Source organism: Oryza sativa, chromosome 2 (genome assembly GCF_034140825.1).
Source record: "Oryza sativa Japonica Group chromosome 2, ASM3414082v1".
Classification (NCBI taxonomy): domain Eukaryota; kingdom Viridiplantae; phylum Streptophyta; class Magnoliopsida; order Poales; family Poaceae; genus Oryza; species Oryza sativa.
In genome coordinates, this window is record NC_089036.1 from 7805929 (window position 1) to 7832183 (window position 26255).

The 26255-nt window shown below is 49.9% G+C and overlaps 4 protein-coding genes across 4 annotated transcripts; 1 reads left to right on the forward strand and 3 right to left on the reverse strand.

The window, feature by feature from the left end:
* The first annotated feature begins 6253 nt into the window (after positions 1-6253).
* Positions 6254-6670, forward strand: LOC136355093 (uncharacterized). The gene has a single exon (XM_066307238.1). It carries the CDS (start codon positions 6254-6256, stop codon positions 6668-6670), a length of 417 nt encoding a protein of 138 aa, XP_066163335.1.
* A 2230-nt stretch (positions 6671-8900) lies between these two features.
* LOC136355094 (uncharacterized) lies at positions 8901-9890 on the reverse strand. Its single transcript, XM_066307240.1, has one exon. It carries the CDS (start codon positions 9888-9890, stop codon positions 8901-8903), a length of 990 nt encoding a protein of 329 aa, XP_066163337.1.
* A 1401-nt stretch (positions 9891-11291) lies between these two features.
* Positions 11292-11915, reverse strand: LOC136355095 (uncharacterized). The gene has a single exon (XM_066307241.1). It carries the CDS (start codon positions 11913-11915, stop codon positions 11292-11294), a length of 624 nt encoding a protein of 207 aa, XP_066163338.1.
* A 526-nt stretch (positions 11916-12441) lies between these two features.
* LOC136355096 (uncharacterized) lies at positions 12442-12894 on the reverse strand. The gene has a single exon (XM_066307243.1). It carries the CDS (start codon positions 12892-12894, stop codon positions 12442-12444), a length of 453 nt encoding a protein of 150 aa, XP_066163340.1.
* Positions 12895-26255: the final 13361 nt, after the last annotated feature.

A 26255-nucleotide genomic window follows, 5' to 3' on the forward strand; every position in this document is an offset into this window, starting at 1 on the left:
ATGTTATAGCACATATAGCCGTTCTTGGCCACATTGGCAGAGCCAAACTTGGGCACAACTCCCACTTCTGAGTTAACCCCTATCCATTGGCTTCCCATTTCCACTAAGCCCTTCTGACCAAGACCTTATTATCTCTTTAATAATAGCCATCATTAACCCCCAATCAGGTCAAAGCATTTTCCTCTTAGCATCATGATGGTGAGTCACCCCAACTGAAACAACCCACATCGAGTGCTTCAGTAAAATACCATATTAACATCACAAACAAAAAAAAAAAAAAATCAATGATGCTCATATTTTAATCGATTCTCATGCGTATAGTAATTAATACTTTAAAAGGACAAAACATCCATGATATCGGACAAAACCATTTAATGGCTTGTGCTACATATGCCGCAGCACTGTAAGTTAGATTGACTCTTTGTATTGATCACCATGCAGTTGTTTGGTCATATTTTTTTCATCAGAACCCATTAATATCATGACCTGAGTCATTATAGCCATAGCAACAATTTCACTTAAAATCTCATCGAAGACAAGAACAACGCAATGTATGCACCAGTTTTCAATCTCTAAGAACATCTATATTGAAGATATGGATTGGATGACTATGTTCCAAACAGCACCTCAAAATGTATCTAGTGCCGTGCAACCTTCTTTTCATTTTTTCTCCAAAGAAAGGAGATAACTAGCACTAGGGGGGTTGTGCAAATCCAAAAAAAAACTTAGGTTAGCTAGTGACATGAGATCAAGAGAGGATTTTGGATTATGCGTGGGCTGCCCCCTCCGGGGAGAGCCACAATGATCGCCGCCTCACCCCTGTGTCGCCGCCTTGCCGCTCCAGATGGCAGAGGCACCAACAGTCGCTGCCACTCGCCGCAATCATGCATCCATCGCCTTTTCGATCGAAAATCTATCTAGTGGGCACCTAACCTAGCTATCCTCTCCTGCTCTGCTTGTTGAGTTTGTCTCGTAGCATAATGGCAGGTGAGCACGTCTCCTGCCTTTGAAAGTTCGCATGCAGAGATTGCTGCAGAGAGGCGCTATATGGATGTGTTCCCTTCAAACATCTAAAAATTTCGTCACATAAAATATTTAGGCACATACATAGAGCATTAAATATGAAAAAAAACTAATTGTACAGTTTACATGTAAATTGTGAGACGAATCTTTTGAGCCTAATTACGCCATGATTTGACAATGTGATGCTACAGCTAACATTTGCTAATGACGGATTAATTAGGCTTAATAAATTTATCTGCGCAGTTTACAGGAGGAATTTATAATTTGTTTTGTTATTAGTCTATGTTTAATACTTAAAATATGTGTCCGTATACATAAAAAATTTTTGGAGAAGGAAATAAACACGGCCTATGCTGTTGGATGTTGCATTTTTCTATGTTGATTTTGCAGGAACTGGCCAATCCAGGCCCTGCATCATGGGCTCATCAGTACTCATTGTGCCCTGCCTGTCAGGTACTTGCAACAAACAAAAACAACTATGTATCCTTTCTCTTCCATTTTCTTTTCTCTCCTAATCGATGGGCACCACCACCACCATGGCTGGCACCACTGGGGGCACTGGGCTATGATGCCAATTAGCATCAAGCAACCACCTTCTATCCCAATTGCCAATTGCATGCCCAAGCAATGGATAAATGCCTGAATATATATGCTCAAAAATTCACAAGAAAGCTAAGCATGAAGATGCATGCAGATATGAATGAATGAAAGTTCCACCAGTTGTAGTTGGAGTTGGATCTCCTGTGGTAGCACATTATTGTACTAGTATATACCAGGCACAGTAGATAGTGCTTCCATGGACGCACTAGTGCACGCCTAGAAAGACAATCCTCGGCGTATTGGAAAGAGGAAGATGCAGAGAGGGAAAAAAGAAAAGAAAAGAAAAGAGAAAGAATTGCTCGATGTCGGCATGCATGCAATTTGGCAGCAATTGGGAAGAAGGTGCAGCATATATGCAAGAGTATGCATACTTTCAGTTTTGCGCATGCACGCCCGGTATGATATATGCGCCCGGCCGCCACTTTTAACCCACACATTACTCCACACCACTTCAGATCTCTCTGCATATATACATGAAGGTAGTTGTATTGTACATGCCCCCAGTGCTGGCCCCATTATTTTCGCAGCACTTTGTGGTGTACTGAAAGTCTGCAACTGAAATACATTCTTGATCTTAGGACATTATCACTTATAGATTATGTTTGGGTTGAGAAATAGGATGGGTGAATTGATTGCTCGATTGTATATTGGTTTTATTTGGTTTGTAGAATGGAATTGAGTTGATCCGTCACCACCTCATACTGTCATACATCAAAGTCAATGCTTAATAGAAAAAAAATAGAGGATAAAAAGCCATGCTTAATAGAAAAATTTAGAGGTTTTTAACTGGTTGAATGGATAGATTACTGTCGAGGGAGAACCCTCAATAACAGGGAGTCGTGAGACCCCCCTTTCGTGAGTTCGGCCGGGGGCGGAGGCTCGTCCCTCGGAATTCGTTTGCTCGTCCCTAAGACTCAGTGAGCTAGTACACAAACGGATTATACAGGTTCGGGCCGCAATAGAGCTTAACACCCTACTCCTGTGTTTGGGATTATGGATGAAGTTACAAGGGTTCCTTTTCTTCGGAGAGCACTCTTGCCTCCTCTCTTCCGAAGTTTGGGTTTTCTCTGGTTCCACACCCTTGCACTGTGGGCAGGGTCCTCCTTTTATAGTTTTAAGGGGATACCACATGCGCCGATTCTACCTACTCTCCACCGGGGAAAGGGGGGGGGGGGAAAGACCCCACTTCACCTTTTTGGCCTTCAAGACGTGCCTTCTCTCGGAAGCTAAGCCATAACCGATCCTTGAGTGGAACCCGGCGCCGTCCCCCGCCTGACACGGTGGTCAGCCCGGTCATTCCCTCATAAATGATCGAAGACATGCAACAGCCCTTCCTCGAGCATCACCCGGATGTGACGGGTCACACCTACCCCCACTCCGCCGGGGTCAAGGGTGACGTGATGATATGATTACCCTATCCATCGGATGTGACGGAAACGGGCCGGTTACAGACCAGTCACATCCGACTAGCAGGGGTTAGCCAGACGCGCCGCACGTCTGCCCTGCGAGGGACAGTTGGGGCGCTGTGCATTTACGGCTGTTCAGCCTATGCTCCCCTCTGCCGCGTGGCGGCCAGGCGAGGGCCTCGGGGCGAAGGTGCGGTAGGGCTCGAGGGGGCGATGCCATACCCCGAGGGGGCGACATCGTACCCCGAGGCCCCCCCTGCTGCTTCTATGATACGCGTGGCGTGTGAGTGGGGCTATCCGGCCAAGCCACGTGGTCGGAGGAAGAGTAATTCTCCTCTACCTCACATACCCCCGGGCCCATATCTCCGACAGTAGCCCCTGGCGCCGTATCAGGTGTTGATCTCCCAGGATTGTCCTGACATGGCGCCTCATGACTCCTCAAACTGGGGTTGTGGGCCCGGCAGGGAATCTGAAAGGATATCGTCGCGTGGCTAGGTTAGCGCACTTACCACGGCAGTAATTTGACCGCCTTAGACTGCGCTCATGACAAAGATGCTTGGGGCGCGATAACCGGGGGATCACTCAAACCGCGCCTTGATTCTCTCGCCCGCTACACCCGCGACGGAAGTGGTGACAGTTTGTCCAACTTGCGCTTATGGCCGTTGCACACTCCACCTCGAGCGCGTCACTGACAGGCGCACAAAAGGCGGAGGTGGACGCAACGGGCGACGCAATGATTGGGCGCGAGATGCGGAGAGGCAGACGCGGGCGCGAAGATCGTGAGGGCAGTTATGGGGGCACGAAACGAGGAGGCGAACGCGGATGAGGCGAGGATAGAAGGGGGCGGAGAAGGAAACTCTGCCTTCTTCCTTTCGCCAATTGCTCACTCATCCTTTCGCCTCTCGAGCCCTAACACTCCCGCCTCCTCACATTGTCTTAGACCCCTCATCCTGTGCCATCTCTCCGCCAGTTGCTATGGCCCAAGACGCCGGCGACGCAGTGCTCCTTTCCTCCCGCATCACGGTAGACAAGCACCTTAGCCTTCCTCGCAAGATTATGCCGGAAGAGGCCGTCGTGCGGGAGGGAGAGTCGCTGCCACGGCCGCGATATTTGGAGCGATCCGTACACCTCTTGTCCTTTGCCATGGTGGGCTTGATCCCGCCGTTCTCCAAATTCTTCCATGAAGTCCTGGATTTCTACGAGATTCACGCCTTGCATCTCGCGCCTAATGCCGTGATGACGCTGGCCATCTTCACGCATTTGTACGAGATGTTCATTGGGGTGCGACCGACGATGCGGCTGTTCCAAGCCTTCTTCATCCCGCAGCTGCTGCAAGGCGTAGTGGTGGGGGGATGCTATTTCCAGCCCCGACCGGGCACAGCGGGCCAATACATCGAGAGCCACCTCCGCAAGAAATGGGAGGATTGGAAGAAGGACTGGTTCTACACCGCCTTGCCGGACCATCCGCGACTTCGAGTTCCCGCTGGCCCTCCCGAAAGGTCTGCCGCATGGCTGGCAACGTCGGAGCTAGGTGAGGAATATGACGCAGTGTGGGATCGCCTTAGGGGCCTGTGGAGCCTGGGCCTCACAGGGGCGATGGTCTTTGGCGATTACTTCCGTCGCCGCATCGCACCTCTTCAGGAACGATCCCGTGGAGCGTGGGAATACACCGGTCCCAACGACCCCATGCGGACCCATGTGGGCGAGCGCTGGGACTGGGGCGAGGAAGACGCAAAGAGGGTGATTCGGGGGGTGCTGGGCCTGGACTCCGCCGAGCCAACACTAATCCCTGACGGGATTCTTCCCCTCTGCTGCGACCGCGACCGGGAGAGCATCCTGGCTGTGATGTCCGCCATTGGTGCCGGCAGGAGCCGGTCCAGCCGAGGCGGTGCCGGTGGCAGCGCCGTCAGCAGGGGGGGGGGCGGGCCAGCGGCCTAGTTGGCGGTGACTCAAGGGCGCCCGGATCGAGCCGCGGACCTGGAGGCGATCCCGCCAGCGACCCAAAGGGGAAGCGGAAGGTGGCCTACTCCCGTCCGCCCTCTCCCCCGCGCGGGGGAGGGGGGGGCGCTGAGCGTGCAATAGACCGTTCGCGATCATGCCACAAGCGACTAGCCGAGCCTGATGCTGGTCGGAAAAAGAAGCGGCTCTGGAAGATAGGGTAGACGGAGCCATGCCGGGGAAGCTTCATCGAGCCCCCGAAGTGGACCTTCAACCGCCCTCCCCGTAGGTACGAACGTTGGCGCTCACCTTGGTGCTCTTGTCTCTTCATTTTCTTTTGCTAACATGATCTGGGTTCCTTTGTAGTGAGATTCCTTCCCAGGGAATCCCAGGGTCTAACCCCTCGCACGGGCAGTCTGGGCTCGGCCAATCTAAGGCCGCGGGGTCTTCGCAGCCTCGCGGTGGGGCCTAGAAGTCACACCCTGGGCCCGACCCCGAGCGGCCCTCAGGCGGGACCCAATCTGCCGTGGGCGATAGGGGTGGTGACGCTCCTCCCGAGGGCGGCCCCGGGACCGGAGCCCACGTGGAGCGTCCCCTAAAATCAGGGGGCGAAGGAGGACGTGGCCCAAGCGCTGAAACCAGGAGTGGCCTCGAGCCCGAGGCTGAGGCTGAGGGCGGTCCTGAGTCCGAGGCCGAGGCTGAGGCCGAGGGCGGCCCGGAACCAGAGGCTGAGGCCGAGGCCGAATCCACCCGAGGCCCCGAAGCGGGGGGTAAGAGGAACAGCCGTTCCTCCTGGCGCTTGGGGCACCCTCGGGGCTGGTCTCGCGGAAGGGGGGCCGAGAGCAGCCCCCGGTCTCGTGGAGGATCTAGCAGTACCCCGTTGTCCCGGGGGCGGACCGCGGCCTTTTCCTCCCCGACTCCGGCGAGCATGGATCCGCTTCTGCAGGTACTCGCCGCCGCCGACTCCACTGGAGAAGAGGATCCGGGACGCCCGTGGCATCCTCGACTCAGCTGCCGCCCAAGAGCGGCGGGTGTCAGAGGCTAATGCCTCTCTGCAGGCTCGGACGATGGCGCTCGAGGCTGAGCGCAAAGCCTTGGATGATCGTGCTCGCTCCGCGCAGTAGTTTGAAGCCACGATCCGTCGGCGGATCGAAGTTCTCGATCGAAATCAGCGCGAGCAAAATGCGCGCGGTGCAGAACAGGCACGGCGGGCCCAGGAGCTGGAGGAGCGAGCACGCCTGCTAGACCAGTGGGAGTCCACCCTGGCCGCTCACGAGAGAACAGCGATGGAGGTCGAGGCTTCCCTTCGCCTCTGTGAAGAGGCCGCGTCCGAGCGTGACCAGATCACCCTTGCCGCGAAAGCTTACGCAGATCGCCACGCGGAAGAACTACGGCTGCGAGAGGAGGCATGCCGGGAACGGGATGCCGCGCTTGCCGAGCGTGAAGCTGAAGTGAGCCGCCGCGAGATAGCCTCGCGCTGGCTGAGCGAGCAACTCGCGAGATGCGAGGAGGCTGTTGCCGGGCGCGAAGCTCGTCATCTAGAGAGCGCCCGCGCCGAGCGCGCGGCGATAGCGGCAAAGACCTCTGAACTGGAGGCCCGGGAGAAAGACTTGGCAGCGAGCGGGCCGTCCGGTGGCGCGGAGTTGGCCAGCCAACTTGCCACGGCTCAGAGCACCCTCGCCGACTTGGAGTGCCTGGCGTAGGATCAGGCTAGGGAGATCGCGGCTCTCCGCCTCACCAACGAGCTTGGGCCCGGGGAGCTCTCTGACGCACTCGATCGGCTGGAGCGCGCGGGCCGTCGAGTCGGCATCTCCGTGCGCCGGGACAGCAAACTCCCGCCCACATAGCCGGCACTCGCGCTTCGGCTAGACGGGCTGGCTGCAAACCTGGAGAGGTTAGAGGAGGAGGTCGGTGAAACCATAAAGACTTCGTCGGCCTCTTTGGCGCGGGCTGCAGTGGAGCTGGTCCTTGCGAGCCACCAAGCGCGTGACCCTGACTTCATGCCGTGGCGTGCGCTTGAGGATTTTCCCCCAGGGACCGAAGCACGGGCCCGGGAGCAAGTCCGGGAGGCGGCCGACGCTATCGTTTCAAGCTTCGAGGGGTCGGCCCCCCGGTTCACCTCCGGACACATTTCGGACGAGGAGAGCGGAAGCGAGAACGACGACGGTGGCGACGACTGGGACGACATTGTTAGCGGCGCCAGTCTCGGGGGACCGGGCACTCCGTGATTGCTCACACCTTTTATTCCTTTTTGCTGTGTGCCTATAACAAGCACTTCTTGTATTTAGGTCATCCTGTCTTGTTCTGCAATTGAAAACTCTTTAAACCCTTTCACTTTTTTGCCTTTTCCATCGAATACCTGTTACATAGTAAAAAGAAAAAGCCAAGGCAGAAAGGGATAATTAGACAGTCTGCGATTGATATATCGTTTGACTCCATCCCCCCCTCGGGCTTGTTCCATCAAGAAGGTAGACCCGCGTTCGGTCCACGGAACCTAAGTAGCGATAAGCAAGACCATCGCTCTGAGGGAGTCGCCCAGCGGGACTGGCCGGACCGAGGCTGCGACGACCGGGGGTCGGGGATGATCGTGTGTAGGCCCTTCCGGCCCCGCGGGGTTCGGCACAGTCCGGGGCATGGCCCGCGTTCGTGCTCCCTTTCCGGGGTGTCCCGGTCGCTTTATAGCACTTAGGTTTTAGAACAAACGCAGATTAATTTTTGAGTTGGGACAAGCCAGAGGGAAAGGGGAAAAAGCAGTCTTTGCGAAGAAATAGAAAGAAGGTTATTGCTTTCAAAGGAAAACATGATACATAGTGGCAGCCCCCGGCCAGTTCCGTACAAACCGAGGGATTGTGCGGGTGCTGGCCTGAGCTCCAGGAAAAAAAAAATCTCGATTTCATGGATAGAAGCGACGGAGGTGTTCGATATTCCAGGGGTTGGGCAGCTCTGTGCCGTCCTCCGTGGTTAACCGAACGCAACCTGGTCGGGGCACGCCGATCACTTTGTATGGTCCTTCCCACATTGGCGAGAGCTTGCTCAGCCCTAGACGCGACTGAACACGGCGTAGGACGAGGTCGCCAACTTATAGTGATCGGGCCCGGACATGGCGCTGATGGTAGCGTCGCAGGCTTTGTTGGTAGCGGGCGGCGCGCAAGGCCACCCGCCTTCTCCGTTCTTCAAGAGAATCGAGATCGTCGCGGCGAAAGTCATCTTGGTTGGCCTCGTTGTACAGAGCGACACGAGGCGAACCCAGGGAAAGCTCGGAGGGTAGGACCGCTTCGGCGCCGTACACCAGGAAAAAAGGTGTTTCCCCTGTAGCACGGCTTGGAGTGGTCCGATTTGCCCACAACACGGCGGGCAACTCCTCAAGCCATGAATCCCCGTGCTTCTTGAGGACGTTGTACGTCTTGGTCTTGAGTCCTTTGAGGATTTTGGCGTTGGCTCGCTCGACTTAGCCGTTGCTCTTGGGGTGGGCGGGTGAGGCAACGCACAATTTGATGCCCATGTCATCACAGTAATCGCCAAACACCTCATTGGTGAACTGGGTACCGTTGTCTGTAATGATACGGTTAGGCACTCCGAATCGAGACGTGATGCCCCTGATGAACTTAAGAGCAGAATGCTTGTCGATTTTGACGACTGGGTAGGCTTCGGGCCACTTAGTGATTTGTCAATGGCGACGTACAAGTGCTGGTACCCACCTCGAGCCGCCTTGAACGGTCCAAGGATATCTAGCCCCCAGACTGCGAAAGGCCAAGATAACGGAATGACCTGTAGGGCCTGGGCCGGCTGGTGGGTCTGCTTGGCATGGAACTGGCATGCCTTGCACCGCTGGACTCATTCTTGGACGTCTTGCAATGCGGTCGGCCAATAAAAACCTTGCTGGAATGCTTTTCCGACCAAAGTTCGTGAGGCCGAGTGGGCTCCGTACTCACCCTAATGGGCGTCAGCTATGAGCTCGATGCCCCGCTCTCGAGGAATGCACTTCAGGAGTATCCCGTTGGCGGCACGCCGGTAGAGGGCCCCCTCTACAAGGATGTACCTCTTAGAGATACGCGCGAGCTTTTCAGCTTCTGCGCGGTCCTCGGGAAGAGTATTACCATCGAGATACGCCCGGATGTCGGTCATCCACGTGACCTGACGCGGGTCGCCAGAGGTTGGGTCGAAGGGCGCATCATTGGGGTCCTTCAAAGGGCTGGGTCGTGCTGAGGGCTGTGCGAGCCTTTCCTCGAAAGTTCCTGGGGGGAGTGGGGTTCGTGCCGACGCAACACGCGACAACTCGTTAGCAACTGTGTTGTTGCGTCGGGGCACGTGCTGGAGCTCTACTCCGTTGAAGTGGCGTTCCATGCGCCGTACCTCTCGAACGTATGCTTCCATTTGCGGGTCGGTGCACTGATATTCTTTGGATACTTGATTTACGACCAGCTGGGAGTCGCCTAAAACCAGGAGACGGCGGATGCCCATTCCGGCCGCCGCCCTCAATCCTGCGAGGAGCCCTTCATATTTTGCCATGTTGTTCGTGGCTCGGAAGTCGAGACGTACGACGTATTTGAGGACATCCCCGTTCGGCGAGGTCAGCGTGACTCCGGCACCCACACCTTGAAGGTTGAGAGAGCCGTCGAAATGCATCACCCAGTGCCCGCCACGAATGTCGGCGTTTGGATCCTCTTCTTCTCCGGGGAAGAAGAGGGTATTAGATGGAATCGATTCGTCCACCGGGGTCCATTCCGCAATGAAGTCAGCCAGGATTTGACTCTTGATCGCATGCCACGGTTCGAAGTGCAGATCGAACTCAGCCAGCTCGATAGCCCATTTCACCACCCGTCCAGTACCCTCTCGGTTGCGCAAAATCTGGCCAAGAGGGTATGACGTCACTACGGAAACCCGATGTGCTTGAAAGTAATGCCGTAGCTTCCTCGAGGCCATCAAGACAGCATAAAGCATTTTCTGAGCCTGCGGATACCGGGTTTTCGCATCTCGTAGTGCCTCACTGACGAAGTAGATGGGCCGCTGCACCTTTCGGTGGGGCCGGATCGTGCTGTCAGGGGCTGGTGATTCGGGGCGCACCTGTTCGGAGGTCCCGAGGGGACCCCGGACCGCCTCGGGGTCATCGAGCCTAAGGCCATCTATCAAAGTCTGCACTCCTCCCTTGGGTGCCTCGGGGCCCTCCCGGATGCAGGAGAGTTCGGTTGCTATTTCCTCGAGAGTCAAGGGGCCATCGCAAGTCGGAGGGCCCTCCTGTTCGCCTTCCCTACGCTCAACCACTAGGGCGGCACTCACCACATGGGGAGTCGCTGCCAAGTAGAGTAGCAAGGGTTCCTCTAGCCCTGGGGCTACCTAGATGGGAGGGGAAGTGAGGTAAGCCTTCAGCTGATCGAGAGCTTGCTCAGCTTCCTCTGTCCATACAAACGGCTCGGAGCGCTTGAGGAGTTTGAACAGGGGCAGCGCCCTCTCACCCAGCCTCAATATAAACCGACTCAGGGCGGCCATGCATCCAGTGACGCACTGCACATCCCTAAGCTTGCTGGGGGGGCGCATCCTCTCTATTGCACGTATTTTCTCAGAATTTGCTTCTATGCCTTGGGAAGAGACTAGAAAACTGAGAAGTTTGCCCGCCGGCACGCCGAACACACACTTATCGGGGTTCAGCTTTACGTGCGTGGACCTGAGGCTATCAAAAGTTTCAGCCAGGTCCTGCAGCAACGTGTTCTGGTGGCACGTCTTTATCACTAGGTCATCGACATACGCCTCTACATTGCGCCCTATCTGATTACTTAAAGTAATACGAGTCATGCGCTGAAAAGTAGGGCCTGCATTCTTCAACCCAAAAGGCATGGTTGTATAACAAAAAGCACCCACAGGAGTAATAAAAGCAGTTTTTTCCTCATCTTCCCTAGCCATACGAATCTGATGATACCCAGAGTATGCATCTAGAAAACACAAAAGGTCGCACCCCGCGGTGGAGTCGACTATTTGATCTATGCGTGGCAGAGGGAAGGGATCTTTAGGGCATGCCTTGCTGAGGTCGGTGTAGTCGATGCACATCCGTAGCTTGCCGTTGGCCTTCGGGACGACCACCGGGTTCGCCAGCCATTCCGGGTGGATCACCTCACGAATGAAGTCAGCCTCCAAGAGCCGCGCCACTTCCTCCCTGATGAAGGCCTGCCGCTCCGGGGCTTGACACCGCACCTTCTGCCGGACAGGTCGCACATCCGGCCACACGGCAAGGCGGTGCTCGATCACCTCCCTGGGGACCCCGGGCATATCCGACGGTTTCCATGCAAAAACGACAGAATTTGCCCGCAGGAAGGAGACGAACGCGCCTTCCTATTTAGCGTCCAAGGTCCCGCTGATCTTGGCGGTCTTGGACGGGTCGTCGCGAAGGGGGATTTCCTTGACGGGCACCTCGTCAGCCGAGGTGATGCGCTTCTTAGAAGCGTGAGACGCAGATGCCTCAGGGGCCTGTGGTCCCGTGGCCACCGCCAGGTTGTCCGCACGCTGCTCTGCGTAGGTGAGAGCAACCTTGACATCACCAAAAATGGTGATGGGGCCAGCGGGACCTGGCATCTTCATCTGGAGATAGGCGTAATGGGTGGCGGCCATGAACTTCAGCAACGCAGGCCTACCCAGAACCGCGTTGTAGGGCGGATTGAGATCTGCCACATTGAAGTCGATCCGCTCGGTGCGGAAGTTGGCGGAATCGCCAAAAGTTACCGGAAACTCTACGTGACCAAGCGGCCACGTGTGCCCCGGAGTAACGCCAATGATCGGGAGCGACGGCTGGAGCTTCATCCCCGGGGCTTTGAGCGCGTCAAAAGCAGCCGGGGAGATGATGCTCAGACTGGCCCAGCCATCCACCAGCACACGCTTCATCTTGACGTTGTGGATGGTTGGGGAGACCACCAGGGCCAACTCCCCCCCCCTGCCGAGCGAGCACCGTGGGATGGTCATTCTGGTCGAATGTGAGCTTCACCTCCGACCAACGTGCCTTCCGGACCACCTCATGCGTGGGGACAGCGGCCAGAAGCTCTCGCCTCATGGCCTTGAAGCTTCGGCGAGAGGTGTGAGGGCAAGCTCCCTCGTCAAGCGTGGCGACGACCCCTTGAGGTATCTGGAAATCCAGATCCTCACTGTCTCCGCCATCATCGGCGGGGGCCTTGTTCTTGGCCTCCTCTTGCCGATCACCGGTCGAGGTCGTGGGGGCTTTGCCCTCCCGTCGACCCTGCCGCTTCTCCTCATCAGCCTTTCAGAACCGCTCGGCCAAATTTTTAACCGAGCGGCAGTCGGCGAGACTGTGGCGGTCGGTGTTGTGCACCGAGCACCACTTGTCCGCCGACCGGGCCTCTCCGGAGGGAACAGTAGGGTTCGGCTTGTCGCCGGCAGCTTTCCCTTTGCGTGGGGCCCATGTGGGCCCATCCGCCGCAAGGACATGTCTCTTGTCATCGGAACGGACTGATTTCCTTTTGCCTCTCCTATCTCACCGCTTAGAGCGGGGGGCAGACTCGGGGGTGGCTGCGGCCGCTGCACCGGTGCCAGGAGAGTTCCAGGCCCACGCTTCCTCCTTCCTGGCCACCTTGTCTGCCAGCTCGAAGAGCTCAGTGGTGGTCTTGGGCTCCTTGGAGGTGATCTTCTCCAACATGCGATTATGTCGCACGCTGTTTCGGAACGCATATACAACCGCGTGGGCTGGAATGCACGGAATGGTGTTACGGACCTGACAAAAGCGTTGTATGTACGAACGGAGGGATTCATCATCCTTCTGCCGCACAGCATGCAGGTCCGCCTCTTCCCCTGGGCGAGGATATGTGCCTTGGAAGTTTGTGATGAACTGCTGGGACAAGTCCTCCCAGGAGTGAATGGAGTCGGGGGGCTGGGTCATTAACCAGCCACACGCCTGACCCTTGAGGGCCATGGGAAAGTAATTCGCCATGACCCGGTCGTCACCCCCTGCAGCCACGATGACCGTGGTATAGATCTGGAGGAACTCGGAGGGATTGATGTTACCATCATACTTCTCCGTAAGGTTAGGGCGAAACTTCAGGGGCCACCGAACATTCCAGAGACTCGCCACGAAGGCCCTACAACCTGTCCCCCCAGGGGTGAGTGTGGGAGGAGGACCGCCTCGTGAGGAAGAATGTGGCGCTCCAGACGAGGAGGCGCCTTCGCCCATACGGGCAGCTCGGCGCTCATCCCGGCGTCGCTCGATGTTGATTCGAGCGTCCTGTGTACCGTAGAGGCCTTTGTGACGCCTCCGGCTTCCAGAGGCCCCTGATGATGTTGGGACCATAGACCGCCTCGAGATCGTGGCCGATCGATGAGCCCTTCTCCTCGCCGACGAGGAGAGGGTGACTGAGGTACGTGATGTACCGGCGGCAGCGGATCGACCACCTATGGCCAACTGCCGTTGAGCAGCAGTGACCAAGTTGGTCACATCGTCCAGCCAACGCTGAACAGGAGTCTCCAGCTCCGGGTTCACCGGGGGATGTCGTAGAAGGGCGCCTACTGCTTGAAGCGCGCCTTGGGGCGAATCGCCGTCTCCATAATCGAGACAGCGGCGTACCCCGGCGCGTCGCGGCCTCACTCCGCCTTGGAGAGGAGAGGGTGCCGAACCACCCGAACGAGCGGCATTCTCCCTCCGCGAAGGTTCGCGGCGGGGAGGAGTTGGAGATCCATGGCGACGGTGACGAGGACCTCGGCTCTCGCCGGAATCCTCACTCCCCGATGGGGTGGGGGTGAATGCCACCACCTCCTCCTCCATTTCCAGGACCTCGACCATAGTCGGCCAAGTCCTGGAAAAACTTAGGACGGAAGAAAACAACTTTCTCCCGGGACGCACAACCGCCCCCTACCTGGCGCTCCAGCTGTCGAGGGAGAACCCTCAATAACAGGGAGTCGTGAGACCCCCCTTTCGTGAGTTCGGCCGGGGGCGGAGGCTCGTCCCTCAGAATTCGTTTGCTCGTCCCTAAGACTCTCAGTGAGCTAGTACACAAACAGATTATACAGGTTCGGGCCGCAATAGAGCGTAACACCCTACTCCTGTGTTTGGGATTATGGATGAAGTTACAAGGGTTCCTTTTCTTTGGAGAGCACTCTTGCCTCCTCTCTTCCGAAGTTTGGGTTTTCTCTGGTTCCACACCCTTGCACTGTGGGCAGGGTCCTCCTTTTATAGTTTTAAGGGGGTGGCGAGGGCCTCGGGGCGAAGGTGCGGTAGGGCTCAAGGGGGCGATGCCATACCCCGAGGGGGCGATGTGATACCCCGAGGGGGTGACGTCGTACCCCGAGCCCCCCCCCTCCCGCTGCTTCTATGATACGTGTGGCGTGTGAGTGGGGCTATCTGGCCAAGCCACGTGGCCGGAGGAAGAGTAATTCTCCTCTACCTCACATACCCCCGGGCCCATATCTCCGACAATTACAGACAAAGAAAACGATGAATGAATTAATAAATATTGGAATTGATAAATCACATTCAACAAAATATTAAGTCCAAAATCTTGTAAATTTCTGACCTTAAGCTTTGTTTCGTGATTCGATAATCCTAGCTTTTTCTCCTCCTCCAGCTCTAGCAACTAAGGGCGGTCCGACGATTTACAGTTTAGAGTGCTAAGTTGTGGTGGGGGTGAGGAGAGCTGGAATAGAGGGGAGATCGTCAGGCTTAGAGATATAGGTGGCCCCATGATAGGTGGTGGACATGGGCGGGCGGTGAGGCGGTGGTGGTGCCAGAGCTATGGAGATGGAGGAAGGTGGTGGGCGGGTGCTGGCAACGAGGGCAAAGTCAAGGCTTGTGGTTAGGATGTACCGGTCGGTGGTGGTAGATCCAATAGCGGGGGGCTACCAAAGACGGAGAAGTTGGCGAGCGGGGCACTTGCTAGCACCAGCTTGGGAAAGTGAAGGGGGAAGGGTGTGGGGGGGAAGGGGGAGGAAGCCAGCAGGGGGCTCGTTGGCGCTGTTTGGCCAACTGTTGAGGCCAGGCAATGACGCAGTGGCGACGAAGGAGGCAAGGATCAATTGTGACTCGCGGCTGGTCTACTGGGGGCACCAGACTAGGGAGAGAGGAAGAATGGGTTTGGTGTTGGCACGAATCTTAAAGCTATCGGCCGATCTAAAATTTGTAAGATTCCAAAGTATTTGTTCTGTTAAATGGCATATATGTAGAATAAATATATAAAGCTGCCGACAGCTTACCCCCCCAAAAAAACTAAGCAATACTGACATAAAAAGTTTTTTGAGAAAGTACTCCTGAAAACAGGCCATGAATAATCCATACCTTCCATTAGCTGTTTAGAACGTGCCATATGCAGTGCCAAATGCTTTCCTAGATTATTAAGCATGTTCATGGTCTCTTTGGGCCACATATATGAGTTGCAATCAGAGTTGGAGACATGGACTGATGGACATGTCACATGTACAATTTGTGTGCAACGAGAAGGTGGCGGGAATCAACGCAGGAAAGAAAAAGAATGGTGCCTCGCTTAAAATTCGGTGCTGAAATATGCTGCTGCTTGACTAGCAATAATCTGTAAGAAATAAATAAACGTGCAGAGCTGCAGATCACCAAAGGCAAAGCGAAGCTGTGCAAGAACTGCAAAAGTGCAGATCGCCAAAAGCGAGAGCGATGGGTTGTCCAGCTCGAAACGGAATCGCTTAAAATCGAATCAAGTCTGCTCGATCGATCGGTTAATTTGACAGTGGAAACTGACTAAACATGCCATCTTACATTCAGCATACTGAAACTGAATGTCTATTTCAGTCCACGGACGTGCATCCATCGTTCAGTTCTTCTGCAAAAAGTGTAAAGCTATTTTCTTGCAATGTTATCAGATTTGTTGATCAAGATAACGACATCGTGGACAAAGAACATTGCGAGGTACTAATATTCGATTGAACTTGCATGGTTTTGGATAAAATTTAGCTGAAACCAAATATGTTCACAAACCTAACTCATTCAGTAATCTGTTAACCTGAAGATCTGCTCCTCCCTGATCGAGGCAGTGTTCTTACTTCCTCAAACACACAATATAATAATACATTTGAAAGGAGAATAAAAAACATAGAAATAAAGGGAGGAAGAAATGTTGGAGAGTATTCTAAACTCCAAGCGTACAAGGGAGGACGCAGGAAGCCTGACAAACTCCATGGAAGGGTTCATATCCGAGCTCCATCGAGCCCCCTCCAAGCACATGATCAACCGTGCCCGAGGGAGATAAGATTAATCAACAGCGCGCTCGGTTTTGCAACATCGCATGCATCCACAGCACAGCTGATCAGGCAACCAATCAATCGAGAAAACAAAACAAGTAAATTGAGCGAGCAAGAAGAACCAGAGAATTCAGAGAAGCGCTGGAGATCAAGAACCGTAAGGGGGATAAAAAAGAGACGCTATTAATTCCATGCCAAGAATATCAAGATCGCGATGCATGCGGCGAGGGTTCATCCGAGCAGCAAGGGAGGAAGGCGACCCATCCAAGCCGCCGTCGCCGCAGCCGGCCGCCGCGGATGCGATGAGCAGGAGAGAAAGGGGAGAGCCCTAGAACAGTGTCGCTGCAGCGGCGTCCTCTTTAAAAGGGAATAAGTTTACTTTAGGTCCCTCTATTTGTCGGTTAGTCTGATTTTCGTCCCTTGACCGCAAAACCGGGTATGACCCATCCCCAACTTACGAAAACAGGGCAAACGAGGTCCCTCGGCAGTATGTAGGGCGGTTTTAGCCGACGTAGCGCCTACGTGGCTCCTTTGACTAGGTCTTCGTCCCACGTGGCATTAATGTGGTGATTACGTGGCAATTTTATCCGAAAAAATAATAAAAATAGTGGGACCCATATGTCAGCTACACAAAAAAATAATTAAAAAAAGGTGGGGCCCATGTGGTCCCACCTGTCAGCCTCCCTCCTCTCTATCCCCTTCTCTCTCTCCCCTACAAGGGCGGTGGACAGAGCAACAAGGGTGGAGACTGGAGAGGCCGGCGAGCCGCCGCTCCTCTTCCACCCTCCCGTTGGCTGCCTTCTCCGCCGGCGCTGCGCGTGCCGCCGCTTCTCTCCCTCTCACACGTTAGCCGGCTTGCGCCGCCGACCCTCTCCCGCCGGCAGCCGCGCGCCGCCGTTCCTTTCTCGCCCTCCCGCCGGCCGCCGATCCAAACACACCGCCGCTTCTCTCCCTCTCTCCCGCCGGCCGGTGCGCACCGCCGCTCCTCTCGCGTCGAAGGTGCGCACAGCGTCCTTGGCGTGGTCGCGTCCGCCCTTCCACTCTGCCCGCGGCCTGCCGCCGCCGCCGCTCCGCCGCGAGGACGAGGGAGAGCTGAGAGGAAGAAGAGGAAGATCTGAGAGTGGAGAGGGAGAGGAGAGGGGAGCCGGCGAGCTCGAGCTCACCATCCTACCCGCCCGTCCTCGCCGACCACTACCCACGGACGCTTGCTCCGCCCCTCTTCCGCTGCCTCGACGTTGATCCCCCTCGAGTTCATGTCGAGAACGAGGGAGCGAGGCGGGCGGCGACCTCGGCCGGTGAGCACGCCTGCCACCGCTCCGCCTGTCACCGCTCCGCCCATCGCTCGCCGCCGCTCCCGCCACCCCTCTGCTCCGCCCGCCGTCGCTCCGTCCACCGCCCGCCGCCCGTCACCCCCTCTGCGCCGCCGCCGCTCGCCTTCGTGTAGTATAAGGGACAAAGAGGGGGATAGAGAGGAGGGAGGCTGACAGGTAGGACCACATGGGCCCCACCTTTTTTTAATTATTTTTTAGCTGACATATGGGTCCCACTATTTTTATTATTTTTTCGGATAAAATTGCCACGAAAGTGCCACGTCAATGCCACGTAATCGCCACGTCAATGCCACGTGGGACGAAGACCTAGTCAAAGGAGGCACTTAGGCGCCACGTCGGCCAAAAGCGCCCTTCATACTGCCGAGGGACCTCGTTTGCCCGGTTTTCGTAAGTTGGGGGACGGGTCATACCCAGTTTTGCGGTCGAGGGACGAAAATCAGACTGACCGACAAATAGAGGGACCTAAAGTGAACTTATTCCCTTTAAAAGGGAGGGGCTTGAGTTTACGGGCGGGATGAGTTTGGGACGATCCGTAGCGGAGATGATGGGCCGGTCTTTTCAGTTTGTGGTCCATAGGAGGTTGGCCAGTAGGCCCATGAGTAGGCCCACCAGGAATGCGCTGCTCCTCCTCTTTGCTGTGAAGGGCTCAAGCTCAACTTGCTCAGGTCAAGGCCTCCTACAAACGTGAAAACAGCGAAATTCCTAATCGACCTATCATCGTTTTTATTTATCTAAATATAAATTTTGAGCTTTCTAATTTCTTTTAACATTGTATTACAGTCAACATTAAATAAATAAATAGATAAGTATGTAAATTTTTGACCAACCAATAATCATCTTCTAAAAAATAATATTTGTTTCTCTTTCAGTTTTCATCCTTACATGTTGCGCCTAACGTAGGGTCACTTTGTGTTTGCGATTGTATCTATTACAAAGCTTTTCAGCTTTTCTTCTACTGGCACTGTTGCTTTTGGGGGCCTATTGAAAGTGTAGGGAGGTTCTTACGCCATCACCCTCCCTCTATATAGGAGCAACATTTTTTTTACCTTAGAAGTCCTATATTTTGCATTTCGGTTTATTTGCTGGTTTTTTCTTTCTTTGTCCTCCGGCAATGGTTCTCTTGTCATTTGTGTTGTGTAACAGAAAATATGATTTTTTTAATATATTAACGTATAATTCTTTTTTTCCGTGTTTGCGGAAAAAGAATATCACATATGAATTCGCAAATTCAACGGCACATCGCGTTGGAATATACGCGGTGGCAAGGAACAAAATTCGCTCATGTAGGCCACGCACAGTCACATCCACATATTTAATATACGAATATAGCTGCACCTGGCCCCCGGTGAGGTTTCCCAAAAAAAAAAAGAATATAGCTAGGACGATTTAAAATTGGTACGTAGATTAGTTCGATATATACGCATTCATTTGATGCATACGTATATACTGGTGTATGTATATAAATGCCACTAATTGAGGCAAGTAAAGTAATACTGTATATTTAGTACACGTGCACGTATAGCTAACTATCCAGACATTAACATTGTTGTTACGTTGTGGCGACATATATACGGACGATACTACCGATGGGCGCTCGATCAGCCGTGGAAAAATCGGCCGCTAACGTAAACTATTTTTTCTCTTAAATTATTTATCCAAATTATGATATGATTGTATTATTAAATTCGTTGCAATTAAATTTTTAAAACAAGATCACACATGTATATATTCTGATGAAAAAAATTTAGCTTATTATTAAATTATTTTTAAATATTATACGTTGTTCCACTAAGTATATCAGAATTGTTTCACTAAGTAGATTGAAAATGTTTCAATCGTTTAAATCGGACACTGTTTCACCTTATATGAAAATAATGTTTCAGCAAATAGCGAAAGAATGTTTCAATTCACTACAATATTAGATCCATACATAGTGAAACATTGTGAGTACACTAAGTGAAATATTTTTGGTGGAACAAAAAATGAAACGAATTTTCTTAATATTGGAATACGTGGGTGATTTGTTGCAAAAGAATGTTTCAATTCACTACAACATTAGATCTATACACATAGTAAAACATTATGACTACACTAGGTAAAACTTTTTTTGGAAAAAAAATAAAACGAATTTCTTAATAGAGGGTTTCCAGAATATATAAGTGATTTGTTGCAATGGAGTATGTGGTGGTGACAAGCAGGTGGACATGGACACGTGGGAAGGGGGGGGGGGAGCGACCGATCCTGGACACCGGGCGCCGGTCGACCGATCGGCAGCATTTCCCCATATATACCGGCAACAAACTAAACGGATAAGCTTGACAGATAGACAAGCTCCATCTGTTTTTGAATGCATATACAACAATTTTGACTTTTAAACATAACATTAAAATATTCGTACATCTTCTCTAAGATTTAGTGCAAATGTGCATGGCATAGTTAAATTAGACTTATAGTACCATTAATAATAAAGCAAGTTACATCAAAATAATTAAAAAAAACTTTCATCTGAAAAAAACAAATAATATTTATATATTTTTCTTTAATAAGATAAATTTTAAAAGTTAACAATGTTATACTCTTTACATCCCAAAATAAATCAACTTTTAACAAACTACTATAAAAAACAATTTTCGCAGTGATGACGCTCTGACTCGTGGCCCGATCTTCTGGTGAGGAGAATAACTCTCGCTTTGATCGAGTGTGACGTTTGAGACGTTGCTACTAACCAGAACAAGTCCAGGACACCGTGCAATCGCTACACCACAAATGATATTGTACCAACCGTGATGCGCGGTTGATGATCCCTGCAATGCAAACGAGAGAACACTGTAAGAACAAGATAAATGCAATATAAATATTGCGAATAGGTGATGAAGCATAAAGTAATAGTTGCGATTGAAGTGGTAGATCTAATCAACCTGGCAAATCAACACACCAACTATTGGGGGCTTTGAATCTATAGTCGTCGGCTAATCGAGCGAGGACTAGAGACAAGGTGAATGGTACTTAGCAAAATTCAATTAAACAAAACCCAATTGTTCTAGAGGGTGTATATAGACATTTATAGAGGAAAATAAATCTAGGGTTAAGTGTTAAGTCGTGGAGGTGGAGGGAAGACACTTCCGAGATGGGCCTAGTCTATTACAAGGTCCAAGGCCCAAGTTCGGTTTCAGCAACAACACTGTCTTGTTTTGACGATTCCCGTTGACTTCAAATTAATTTGGATATGAGACTAGATGCGTTTGAAAGGTAGCGAGATAAGATTTCCATGAAGTCCAAGATCACCCAAATCGGAGTTGGCGTGAAGACGCTAGGTCTGCTTAAAGTCATTGCTGTCTCCGGAGGCCGAACTGTATTCCAAAACTTATTGGACTTTAATATGTTATAGATACTCCATTCACTCGATGTATTCTTTGACAATATTTTATATTTCTTATGCTTCGTTGTATGCATATACTTGATGGTCACATCACGTAGGCAACACCCATTTCACTATATATAGGCAGATCAAATTTTCGTACCAAAAATGCCGCCTGCATTGTCGTGGACGGGGGATATGATGGCTGTCCTCCTGCGAAAATACATCTTCTCATACGGCTGCGAAGATACATATATTATCGCAGGCATACCCCATAATGCTACCCCTGCATGATGAGGTCCGGCTTGCAAAAACCGGTTCATAGTATTAAACACTAGATAACATGAATTTGTTGAATGAATGAAGAACTTGTGATTTGTTATTAGCAAGGGGTCTGAACGGGTTGGGATGGGTGGTGGTAGGATGGTGGCGGTGTGGATGGGGTGGGGTGGGGTGGGGGTGATTTATTTTTTTCGTCCGCCGTGAATATTTTCACAGGAGGGTGGATGTAGCATCTGCGAAAATCATTTTGACCGTGTATTTTTGCAGGCCTTGAACTATAGACATAGTAGATGGCGACCTGAAAAAAAAATGTTTTGGTCGTCTGCCAAAATCATTTCTCTAGAAGTGACTTTTTACATAGTTGTTTATATTAATGTGTACAAAAGTTACACTGTAAAAAATAATTTTTGTGAACACCCTATTTATATTTATAAGTGGGTCAAAAGAAGACCCTCATGTGAAAATACTGGGGGAGTCGCCGGTCACGGTCCGTATATGAAGGTTGATTTTCACATGCGCTCGCTAGCTTATGCTGCCCACTTATTACAACATCTCAGATTTATGTTTCAAATGATCCATGATTAAAACATGCTCTACATCAATGTTTTAGAGCTCAATGAAATCTACAACCTCTTGTAATTGATGACCAAACAACGAGTACTTAATAGTGTGACGGTAATAATGGATGCGTGTGGACTATGAGACCGATCTAGAGTTTAAATCCTCCACATCATACTCATGTGTATTTTGTGGAAAAAAAATGATGTGGCTTGTCAATTGTATCTAGGCGGTCGGTTTGTCCGTCTAAAAAAATCAAATGTAGGGTATACATTTGAAAATAAGAGCAATACAGGCTAGTACTACATATACGAAGGTGAGAAGCAAGACGAACTAGTAGTAGCTAGCTAGAACTAGTCGACATGGCATCCAGCTGGAAGGAGAGCTACCTCTCTGCAAAGCAACAGACAACCATCGTCGGACTCGGAAGGTGACATGCAATTAAATGGCCAAAGCGACCGTTTTGCAGAGCGGCATATGCCCCACCCAATTTTATGCTGATATATTTGCAGCCGGCATGCGTATGTGCTAGTAGGAAACGAGGCGATCGACGAGCGGCGGCGGCTGGCCGATCGACCAGCGAAAGAGCAGGAAACGGCACAAGAAATAAGCTCGTTCGCGGAAGGCCGTGAACGACGACAAAACCCTAGCTAGCTACTAGTAGCTGAGATAATCCATTGATCGATGGCAACTACTCCCTCCGTCACCGTCTGTCTTATATAATTTTTTTTATATAATTTTTTTTATGATTAGTATTTTTATTATTGTTAGATAATAAAACATAAATAATACTTTATGCATGACTTATTTTTTTAAATTTTATCATAACTTTTCAAATAAGACGAACGGTCAAACGTTAGTCACGGAAACCCATGAATTGAATTTTTTTTAGACGGAGGGTGTAGCTCTGACGACGGAGAGTAGGACCTGCATATCTGTCCATATACTCGTTCTGTTTGTATCTGTACATGCATGACATATATAATATCTGCGTGGGGAGTGATTTTAATCACTCGGGGATGTCTCCTAGAGTACTTTTCTTTTTCTAAATTCGATACAAATAGTAGTATGTGATAAATTTTAAAAAAAATAACAATATAGAGTACAGTGATTTCTATCGATCTACTTAAAAATCAAGTTCAAATTTGACCAATTCAGATGTGAACCGCGTGCGCTACTGTTTATATATAAATTTATTTTTTTTATATCTCAATATATGAATTGAGTTTGAATCTAAGATTTTATAAAGTTGTATAGATATGTTGCATAAGTCCTATCAAAATTTTCCAGAATATTTTATAACCGTTTAGATGATTTTTAAGCAATTAAACGACGAAACATTGCCTCGAGAAATCAAAATAGTTCCGTATGCGTCTCTGGCTGTGTCAGTGTCACTGATCTGGCTGGCTGGCTAGCTAGCTTGGACTTGGCACTCTGCAATGGGCGCCGTCGAAGACGATATATGCGTATATAATTCAGTTGGGGGTTCAGTTATCAGTACGCCTAAACGTCTGAAGAACGAAGTGCTTGGTAATACTCCCTCTATCATGATAGTCATATTTTCAAATATGAAAAATCTATTTTTGATAGGTATATTTCAATCCAACAACCTATCATATTAATGACTTTTTCAGATTTAATGTATGACTCTCTATTCTTCCACACAAGATTGGTTGTATGGGCATCGAGAAATATAAATATTAATGAATCACTTGTTTACGAGAAATAATTAGTAGCATGTTTAAATTGGATGATGAGTGGAATTACTTATTCTTGGTCTATGTGTCAAGATAAAATATGACTATTAAAAATAGATGGAGGAAGGGAGTATTAATTATTGCACATATTGCGCGAGTTATGCATGTGCTCGTAGTAGGAACGATTGACAATTTGACATATAGTTTCCCTGCTATATATGCATGCATGTTTTGTATTAATAAAGCGTCAACGACCAAACACAAAATAGATCACCATCAGCACCAGCTGCCCCACTATTTTCCAGCCTGAATCACGTCAGAAGCTAAGTATTTCGTTGGTCGATCGATCAAGCCCGTATAACTGCACTCCAGTTTAATTAACTAGGAAGGTAGCCCGCGCATATATGCGGGAATCTTATTTAACTGTGTTAGAAATATGATTAGGGATGTTTATGATTACTCTAATGTAAACATCTTTATTTTTTCAATAATTTGTGTGATGTTTGTCGAAACAAGAATTCGGCAATATAAAGGGGTAGCGCACGAGACTTAAAAGTGGATGGATGTGGAGACAAGGATTTAGACAGATTCAGGCCCTCTCAATGAGAGGTAATACCCTACTCCTGTTTGGGGATTTGAATCCACCAAGTGTATATTGATCTGTCAATCTAGTTGTGAATCATATGCCCCCTAGAGGGCCTCCTGCCTACCTTATACAGGATGGGGGCAGGATTACAATATGGAAACCTTAACAATACGGTATCGGTTTCCTAAATCTACTTTAAAATATTATCAAACCAGGACTTTAGGCCGTTCCGTAATATACAAGGAAACGTAATACCCAAGTCATGATCCATTATATATTTCATAGATATAAGTTATTCTCTATAACTAGTCGGATTACCATGCCGTGTGGGTATGGAGTACCCATAATCTCCACAGTAGTCCCTGAGACCTTCACAGTCGACAAAATAATCTTCTCTCGAACTAGATTACTCCAAAGCCGAGTGCTTCAATCATCTTCGCCTGATCTTCCAACTACTTTTACCAAATCAGAAGACTGTGGAGCGCTGAAAAATAAAGTTAGGTGCATTGACTAGATGCACCTAATAGGTGTAGCCCCTGACTATATGGTTAGTTGAACAAACTAAGTATATAGTCAAGGAATAAATAATCCAACCAACCAAGTGGTTTTCATAATTGTAGTCAACCAAGTGACTTAATATTAATATTGTTAGTGACCATATTTGGTAAGCTATGAACTAGGTTCAACATCGGAATCGAAGCAGATTTAGCAGGAAATCATCTTCAAAGAAAACAGAGTGCGCATCGGCTACGAGGGAATCGGCTGGAGACTGCATCGCCTGATATGGATCGGACAAAAGATAGCTGATGCAGCCGATATCACGAAGATGGTTATATAATCGTATACGGGATTGATCGACGTGCTGTGCAAGGATTGCCATGATAGAGATAAGCTCACGGATAGGCAATTGTATCTATTAATTAGGGTATTTTAAATAGTTTCTTTAAAGATATGTTTCGGCAAGAGTCTGCTTAAAAGACTTGTTTGTATCTTAACGATTGTACCCATTTTAGAGTCGTGTCCGGTAAGGACTAGTCATGTATCTCGAGTATAAATATAACCCGATCCTATGTAATTAGACACACACAGTTCAATAACACTTTCGGCGCATCGCCACCTTTTCTCTTTTCGTTACTTTCGACGAGTTCTTGCTTCGAGTTGGGCTGCATCGGTTTCGATCTCCAGTAAGAGGTAAAACTTGTTATGGCGACTTGTGTTCTCGGGATTAGTGCTTACATCTTCATGACACTCTAATCTTGTTTATGTAAATCGTCAAGTTATCATATATGTTATATAATCTCTATCAATATTGTTATCTAACCCTGAATCGGTTGCCATCTACTATTAGAAAGTAGCCGATAGGGTTAGATGCCAACGTTGATCTAGGTTATATAGCATATCCATCATCTCTAAGAGGTTTTCACTGACTTGTTTAGATCTTTTGTTACTCTTTCTGCTTAATGCTGCATCAGTTACGTTCGATCTATTAAGTAATATCTAGAACCTTAATATCTAACCTGTTTTATGATTATCGATAGAGATAGAATCGGGGTTTTAGCCGATCTTACTTGATTTAGTTATCTTGTTATCTTTATATTTACTTGATATACTAAATCTGCCCTTTATATTAAGATCTTAGCGCGTTAAAATATATTAAGCTTACTGTTTAGTACATTTTGCTTGTTTTAATATCTTAGTATAAAGTGGTATCGGAGTACTAGCCGATACATATTAGATCTAGTTTCATCGGCTAAGCTATGAGTATATATAATCTTTATCTTGAGATACTTTTAGATATTAAGTGATTTATACTGTCTCGGCATGCTGTCCGATCTATCCCAATCACATGATTTAAACATGCTTCAAGATATAGATTATATATTACTGATATCTATAGCCGATCGGATAGATTTAATCTTATCTTGCTTTTATTATTCATTGCCGATCGATCTCAAGATGACATCGGCTCAAGGATAAACGATATGTCATACTCTGTTTATGGATTTAACCCTGTTTATTTCTTTCTTTGTTTCTTGTTGGTTACAAGATTAAACCAACTGGGATGCCTTTGAACCCAAGAGCAAGACATAGGACCTGCACTGGAGTTAAGCAGATCTCCCAGGCCAGTGTGTGTTTTTCGCATCAACAAATATATAGCATATGCGATGTGAATCCCGAATAACATGATCCGAGTGATATATCGACTGCTTTGTAAAATATGATGCGAGCAACTTAAAGTTGTGTACATCATGGAAAATTCACATAGCAAAACAACTATAAAAG